Source organism: Lipotes vexillifer, unplaced genomic scaffold, assembly GCF_000442215.2.
Source record: "Lipotes vexillifer unplaced genomic scaffold, Lipotes_vexillifer_v1.1 scaffold533, whole genome shotgun sequence".
In the NCBI taxonomy this organism is placed as follows: domain Eukaryota; kingdom Metazoa; phylum Chordata; class Mammalia; order Artiodactyla; family Lipotidae; genus Lipotes; species Lipotes vexillifer.
This window is the reverse complement of record NW_006773553.1, coordinates 868273-876560: the sequence shown is the minus strand read 5'-3', so window position 1 is coordinate 876560 and position 8288 is coordinate 868273. Positions and strand designations below refer to the sequence as shown.

The 8288-nt window shown below is 59.5% G+C and overlaps 1 protein-coding gene across 4 annotated transcripts in view; it reads left to right on the top strand.

Moving 5' to 3' along the window:
- Positions 1-8288, top strand: part of PEMT (phosphatidylethanolamine N-methyltransferase) — a 48631-nt gene that overhangs the window by 2153 nt on the left and 38190 nt on the right. For 3 of the 4 annotated variants that reach the window (XM_007448372.1, XM_007448371.1, XM_007448373.1), the window contains exon 2: positions 7500-7607. In XM_007448372.1, the coding sequence (XP_007448434.1) occupies positions 7515-7607 (93 nt within the window). In that variant the 5' untranslated portion in view covers positions 7500-7514. Of the gene's footprint in view, positions 1-2701; positions 2789-7499; positions 7608-8288 lie in introns of those variants that run through there. The other variant, XM_007448370.1, reaches the window with a different exon arrangement.

Below are 8288 nucleotides of genomic sequence, written 5' to 3'. Positions count from 1 at the left end.
GTGGACATTGAGGGCCCCAGCGGGGGACGGCCGGTCATAGGTGATGGGTAAAGCCACAAGAGTGCAGATTGGCCCATGTGTGTGTGTGTGTGTGTGTGTGTGTGGGTGCGCGCGCGCGCGCGCGCGCGAGTGCGCGTGTCCGCACCCGTATCCGCGCGTGGGAGTGTGTACACGTGTGCACCTACGGGATCGCTAGGCTCCGGGGAGGAGGCGCCCCGAGCTGAGGCCGGAAGACAGGCCTCCTCCCGGGTGGACGGGCGGGGAGTTCGCGGCCTGCGGACCGGGCCGGGATGGGCCAGGAGGGACTTGGTTCTGAAGACCAGCCGGGCCCCTGGCCCCGGCCCTTAGAGTCTCCTCTGAGACAAGACATTAACCTTTTCGGCGTCAGCCACTCCCCGTGGAGCCCCCAAGAGGTCCCTGCCCGAGGCCGCCTTTTGTGGTCCATTCATTGTTACAGCCGGTACCGATCGAGAGCAGGTGTCCACTGAAGAAAAACGCACAACCTAACGGTTGCGAGTTGTGTTCTGCTGGGGGCCTTACTGAGGACTCTAGCCCAGGAAAGAGCCTCTCAGTAGCTCTGAGGGGGAGCCAGGATATATAGGAGTTTTTGCTGGGAAAAAAACCACCTCGAACATCAAAAGATTACTGCTAAACACAAAAAAGCAGACATCTTGTACATGATTTTAGCACTTTTCTATTTGTGGGAAGATGCAAGAGTCTGGGCTCCTTGAAATTATTCCTCAGATTTGCATCTTAACTGCCTGGGGTCTGTCTCCTGGTTTTCTGCATCCTGAATCCCCCCTCAGGGTGCACTGTGGGGTTGGCAGCAGCAGCCGATGGCTTGATGGGGGGCGACTTCCCTTGTTTGCCGGAATGGCAGGCGGCATTCTTTGTCGGCTCTCACTGACCTTTCACTCCACGGAGGCTGGAAACTGAGAATTCTCTCCCGGAGATAAAACTGGTCAATGTTTTAGAAACTGGCTTGTGGGGAGGTGGGTTGAGATCCTGAGATAGCCGGTCCCTATCTGAGGCGGTGACCTCTGATCTGAGCCCTGAGTGATACGCCCTGGGGGGTGGGGGCCCAGGTCCTCTGGTCGGGGGCTGGCAGAGCCAAGGCCTTGAGGAGGAGTATTTGTTCAAGAACAAAGAGAAGCCTAGCCACAGGGGACCCTCGGCATTGCCTGGCTTGGGGTGGATGCTTCATGGATGAGAACTACGGGGGGAAGGATGGGGCACCATTGACTGGAGGTGGGGAAGCCTTCGAGGCTTCTGGTGGAAATCAAGGGGGCAGCGGGCCCCGCTGCAGGGTTAGGGTCCTGCCCTCAGGTCTAGGCAAGGCCTGTGTTCTAGACCTAGCAGCGGGGGAGGGGGAGATTTCCTGGGTGTGTGGGGGGAGGTCTTTTCTGCCCGTCTTCCCTTCCCTGTGGGGCTGTGCAGTTGGAGCGATCTTGGAACCTTTCAGGGGACAGGTCAGGGTGACCCTCGTTGGCTAACATTCCGTTTTTCCCACTGCAGCCCTTATTGGTACAGTTAAGCTTCCTGTTGCCAACGACGCTGAACGTTGTGTATTTGTCCTACTTGGCAGCCCTCCTCCCTCCTCAGTGAAAACCTCTGGTTTTGAGAGATGTCATCCTCGGGATGGTTTCTCTGCAGGCGGGCGTCTGAGCTGCATGATGGCAGCGGGTTGGCCCCGTGCCATCCCTTGGCGGTAATATGTCACGCTGAGAATCTAAACTCCCCTAGTAGCCACAGTTGAAAAAGTAAGAAATCGGTGAATCACTTTTGACAATATATTTGACCCAATACGTAAAATATGTCATTTCATCGCGTGGCACCGCACGTCCTCAGCAGCCACATGTGTGCTGACGTGCAACCATGGGCACGGTGCCCTTGACCACTAGCTCCTGGGCCTGCTCCAGCTGGTGCGGAATCTGGGCTTTGTTTTGAGCTTAGGATGTCCCCCCTTGGGCTGAGGCGCGTCCCCGCTGCAGCCTCGTCGACCAAGGCTCTCCCTGCCCTGGACTCAGCCAGGCTCCTCAGCTGGGCAGCTGAGTGAAGCCCACTGGCTGGTGGGCGATGGAGCCGGACTGAAGGGCTCCAGTGGGGCCTTGGGGTGCTGGCTTCTTTGGGAGCACAGGCTGCCAGGGCACAGTCGGGGGGCCCCTTTCATGCCCGTTTCCAGATGGTTCTCCAGCCCTTGTGAGCGATGGGTGGTGTAGGTGTCAAGAGGGGCCCTTCAGCTACCTGCCCTGTAAAATGGGACCTTTGTCAGCTGTAAAGTGCAGCCCACCTGAGGGTGGGTGCTCTTCAGAAGGCAAGGCCGCTGTGTTCAGGCAGCGTCGAGACCATGCTGGGCGACAGGCCCCTTGGGCTGCATGGTCCCTGTTTGTGACTCATCTGTGACCATTTGGGAGGCAAATCCCGGGGGCAGGTAGGAGCTGCCTTCCAGGGCGAGATGTTTGCCTGCTGCACAGAGTTGTTTTTCAAACTCTTTTGGCGTTATCACATTAGTTAGAATAAACAGCAGGCCGTTTCTCTGGACGACTTACTGTGTGAAGTTCTCAAGGACATAATTTTTGTCTTCAGTGTTTTGGGGTCAGAGTCCAGACCTTGGGCAAGTCACATAAACGGGCAGAACCTCGGTTTCTTCTGCCTCTGTTGAGGTGATCGTGGGGCTTTACTCATCCGTCTGTCAGTATGGATGTTCTTTTCTTTTTTAAAACAAATATTTATTTATGTGTTTTGGCTGCGTTGGGTCTTAGTTGTGGCACGCGGGATCTTCGTTGAGGTATGTGGGATCTTTTGTTGTGGCACATGGGCTTCTCTCTAGTAGTGGTGTGCGGGCTTCTCTCTCTAATAGTGGTGTGTGGGCTCCAGAGCGCGTGGGCTCTGTAGTTTGCGGCACGTGGATTCTCTAGTTGAGGCACACAAACTCAGTAATTGTTGCGCGGGCTTTAGGTGCCCCGCAGCATGTGGGATCTTAGCTCCCTGGCCAGGGATCGAACCTGCATCCCCTGCATTGGAAGGCGGATTCTTTACCACTGGACCACCAGGGAAGTCCCTATTTGTGTTCTTTATTTTATTTTAATTTTTATTGTATTGTATTTATTTATTTTGGCTGCATCGGGTCTTCGTTGCTGTGCGTGGGCTTTCTCTAGTTGTGGCGAGCGGCGGGGGGTACTCTTCGTTGCAGTGCGCAGGCTTCTCGTGGCAGTGCCTTCTCTTGTTGCGGAGCACGGGCTGTAGGCGCGCGGGCTTCAGTAGTTGTGGCTCGCAGGCTCAGTAGTTGCGGCTTACGGACTCTAGAGCGCAGGCTCGGTAGTTGCGGCACACGGGCTTAGCTGCTCCGCGGCATGTGGGATCTTCCCGGACCAGGGCTCGAACCCGTGTCCCCTGCATTGGCAGGCGGACTCTTAAGCACTGCGCCACCAGGGAAGCCCCCTACTTGTGGTCTTTAACAAGGATCTTTCTGGTATTGATTTCTAGTTTGATTCTGTTATGGTTCAAGAACGTACATACTTTTACTTTTTCTTTCTTTTTCTTTTATGTGCACTTGAGAGGGACGAGCCTCCTGCTGTTATGGGGGCTGGTGCTCTGGCCCACCTTGTCCTCACCGATTTTCTGCCTACCTGTTTTGGCTTCATGTGTTAGCCTCAGTTTTTTAGTCTGAAAAATGGGCATGTCTCACAGGGTTGTGGGCAGACTCAGTCACAGAGTAATAAGTGAGCTTCCTGTATCATCTCACTTAATCCTCCTGATGGTCCCAGGAAGGAGGGGCCACCCCCGTCAAAGTTTACCCAGGTTCCCACAGGGCATCGGGCCCTGTCTCAGGACAGGCTCTGTCGCCTCTGCAAAGCCCTGGCCCAGGGCTCGGTCAGCTGGCTTCCTGTCACCACTGCCTTGGACACAGAACGCGTCCTTAGGTACATAGACTTAGGCACCAGCGTAGCAGGGCCTGTCCGGGGCCCCTGAGGGCGAATGTAGAGAGAGGTCTGCGGCTTACGGCCCCCGCAGAGGAGAGGAGGCCCCAGACCCACTCCCAGGAAGGGCCCGCCTTGCCCCATGGACGCGGGACCCCACGGGCCATCAGAGCCTCGCTGCACATGGCCCAGGACAGGCTTGTTGGAGGAAGAGTGTGAATAAGCAGCTTCCTGGAAGGAGTCATGGATTCGGAACACTGGGGCAGCCACTGGCCGCTGTCTGTATCGTAGGAAAGCAGAGCCTTCAGGTAGTCCCCAGTGCTGTCTCACCCCCCATCCCAGCCTGGCTCATCCGCTGCCCAGAGAGCTTCTTCTGCGCCTGGTGCCCCCGCCACCAGGCCGTGGCCGCCTTAGCATAAAGCTGCTTTGTGGCTTGTGGCCACTCCTTCGTGCGCGCGCCAGGCTCGGGGCTTGCGGCAGAAGTTTCCCGGTAAACGTCTCCTGAATCACCGAGAAGGCCCGGAGACGCAGGGTCCAGCTGGAGGCCCGCCCCGCTGCCCCCACCCCGTCCCCTTCCCTCGGCAGTGAGCGGTACGTGGGTCCCACCTGCGGTCGATGTGACTTTGATTCCCTGGGCCCCTGCTGTTTGTTTGGATGTCACAATGTGACCCTGGGTGCTGTTGACCCTTGCACGGTGAGCGGCACGGGCTGTAGCTGTTGAGCCCCTCGCGGGAGCGCTGCCCAGGCGGCGGTAGGTAGCCCATCTCCTCTCTGTTCCAGTGCCAGGACTCCGTGGCCCGTGACCTTGGAGCCAGAGGGGGGCTCCGTTGTTAGGGTTACCGGGAGCAGAAGGCCAGGGCTTCCGCTGCTTTAATCAGGTTGGGCAGAGGGTGGGTGGGCCCCGGTGGGCCCCTCCTCTTAGTCTAGGTGGCCCACAGGGGTATAGGGTGACGGGGCGGGGGTCTGGGACCCTCCTGCTCTGCTCTTGCCTGACCCGGGAGGGCACCCTTTCCAGCGGGTTTTGGGGGCAACAGCAACCAGGACGGGACCTGCAGGGCTCTGGAGCGGGGAGCCAGGAGGGGGCCCTCTGCTGCCACCTGACTTGTCCGTCATTCTTTCCTGCTCGGTGGGCCCTTCTCTGGGCAACGCAAATCCCCCCTCAAGGTGACCGGATACTTCCTGGATGAGAGGTTGACCGAGGGCCCTGGGACCTGGGCGGGGGCCGAGGTTCCAGTTTTGACCAGTTCAGCCCTAACAGGGAGCCCCGGCCGGATGTCTGCTGCTGGCCACCTCAGCCAGTGTCACTGCTTAACCGCTCTGCCTCAGTTTCCCCTCCGCCTCTGCTCTCCTAAAGGTGAAGAAGCCGTCTCTCTCCCGCTCGCTCGCCCGGCCTCCCTGGGAGTGTTCGGGACTTATCCTCACTCCAGTGCTTGAACCCGGGATCTGGAATCTGGATTCCGGAAGCGCTGGCCTGGCCTGGCCCCTGGGAGCCTCTGGCTTGATTCTCTCTGAGCTGGCATGACAGCGGCGCTCGTCTTGCTGGGTGGTGGCCCAAGGTGAGGTGTGAGAACTTACATAGGTGCGCACTGGTCTTGTTGCAGGGGCTTAGCTCGCAGACCCCCAGAGTGGAGCCTCCCAGGGATGCTCAGCGTCTGCTGAATGACGAGCAGTGGAATTCTTAAAAATACCTGGAGCTGGGGCTTCCCTGGTGGCGCAGTGCTTGAGAGTCCGCCTGCCAATGCTGCCGATGCAGGGGACGTGGGTTCGTGCCCCGGTCCGGGAAGATCCCACATGCCGCGGGGGCGGCTGGGCCCGTGAGCCATGGCCGCTGAGCCTGCGCGTCCGGAGCCTGTGCTCTGCAACGGGAGCGGTGCGCCGGCCCCCCCCTGCCGATGCAGGGGACACGGGTTCGTGCCCCGGTCTGGGAAGATCCCACATGCCGCGGGGGCGGCTGGGCCCGTGAGCCATGGCCGCTGAGCCTGCGCGTCCGGAGCCTGTGCTCTGCAACGGGAGAGGCCACAGCAGTGAGAGGCCCGCGTACCACCACAAAAAAAATAAATAAATAAAGGGAGTCTGGCTGACAATGACACCCTTGTCTGCAGAAATGCCATATCAACTCCCGTGGGAGTTGTTGCTGTCATAAGAGTCCGTAACTGGTGAGAAGCATGTTTTGTGGGCGGCCCTAAGCTGGATGTGGTGATTCAGTTGCCAGGCGGGGACTGGGGGCCATTGGCAGGAAGTGTGGTTTATGTACCCGGCTGCCCCCCAGCTCTGCATCCTGGGCACGGCTGGCCCGCCTGGAGTGGATTCCACACCCCCACACCCCAAGCCAAGGCTTGTGACTTACCTTCCACTTGAGACTTATTGTTGTTCTGAATTGCATGTGGAGAGCTGCCATGAATTTCTAAAAAGAAAAAGAAAAATACAAAGAGTAATGCAGGGACTCAGTGAACACTGACCACGCAGAACGTCAGCAGTGTCTCACGGTTTTTAAAGGGAGAACTCAGCATTGGAGGCATCCAGCTGTTTCCTCCTCTTGTCCCTAGAGGCAGGGTCTTAGTTCTGTCCCCGGGGACATCTGGGCCACGTCTGGAGCCGTTTTCGGTTGTCACAGCTGGGGAGGATGGCCGGCATGGAGTGGGTGGGGGCCACAAAGAGTGACCGGCCGGAGGGTCGACAGCGCGGAGGTGGGGAGACCCACCCCGGTCACAGGGGGCAATGAATCTGGGGCTCAAAGCTGGCCCTCTGCACATACGGGAGGGGCACTCAGCGCTGTGTGGTGGGTACAGGGTGCTCTGGGCTTTTGCAGCGTCCTTGTCCATTTGACATGTGTTTGAGAACATGGCAGTTTGACACAGACCTGGTCTGTTTCAGTTCCCTGGTTTAGCTGCTTTGGGGACGGCGCATCTGGTTTACCCGAGCCCCCGGCGTGTACACCTGTTCCATGCGTGCCGATAGGAACAGCTGTGCACTGTGTGTGAACTCTCGGGGCAGGTGCCGGGGTTGGGAGCCCCCATACCCAGGAGCTGCCGATAGGAACAGCTGGGCACTGTGTGTGAGCTCTCGGGGCAGGTGCCGGGGTTGGGAGCCCCCATACCCAGGAGCACTGGTCCAGGGGCTGGGAAGAGTACACTGCTGGTCTTTTCCTGGCTCTCGGAGGCTGAGCGTCTTCACACGGATGGCGGCCCCTCGGGTTGGCTCTGGGGCCTCTGAACACCTCTGTTGGGTCCTGGTCACCCTGGTGATGCAGACACGGGTCCTGGCGGGGTCACTGCCCCGCCAGCGCGCTGGACACTCATCCTCAGAGCTGCTGGTTTCCTCTCTGTGCTTCCGCCGCTGGCCCGGCTGCTCTCCAACAGGCACGACACGGCCGGTTGGGTTTCGGCTTTTATCTTCCGTTTTATGAGATTACATTGTAGTGACCTTTGCTGGACTTGGACGTGGCCAAGCCTCCTGACCTGTTCCTGGAGGGTAACTTTGTTTCCAAGTTCTGGGGCTTGTCACTCGCTCCTGTGTCTGTCCAGGTGGGGCGGGGCAGGGCAGGCAGGTCTCCCGCTGACGCCGGCTCTGTCCCTGCAGGCAGACCTCTGCGTTATGACCCGGCTGCTGGGCTACGTGGACCCCTCAGAACCCCACTTTGTGGCTGCAGTCCTCACCATCGCTTTCAATCCGCTCTTCTGGAATGTGGTAAGTGCCCCAGGACAGGCTGTGCGGAGGGATGGATGGACGGACGGGTGGCTCTTCCCTCTGCCCGTCTGTCTCTGGCCAGCGTGGGAGCATCCTCCTGCTTCCCCGTCGAGGTCGGCACCCAGGGAGGACGTGGACTGGGGAAGCCCCTCACCGCGGTGTCCCACGACGTCTTGGCCTCAGCGGACAGCAGGTCCCTGCGGGGCTTTGCTCCCCTCCTGCCACACACACAGGGAAGCCGCCTTCTTAGGAGCCCCCCCGCAGCAGGTGTGCTCCATAAACATCATCAGTTTTCCTAATCGAGGATTCCTGCAGAGTGGTCTGCAGCCCTCCGGCTGAGGGGTGCTGGGGGCAGGAAGGAGCTGACAGCAAGTGAAACGGGAGGCAGGTCTGCGCCCAGGTCTTCTGTGGGTGCAGGGCCGCGCAGAGGCTGGGGGCCTGGGGAGCTGGCCGGGTGGGAGGTAGGGGGGAGTGGGCTCTGAGCAGTCCCTCCTGCCAGCCCTTCTCGGAGACATCCCTCCCCTGTCAGCATGCAGGGGAAGCCCTTGGGGTTTCTGGTCTGCTGTCCAGCATCTCTGGTGGGCTGGAACGGGCGGTAGGCGTGCTCCCCGGGCCGCCCCCCGAGGCATCTGCCGATGCAGAGCATGGACGTCCTGTGCTCACCTCGAGGGCGGCCTGCTG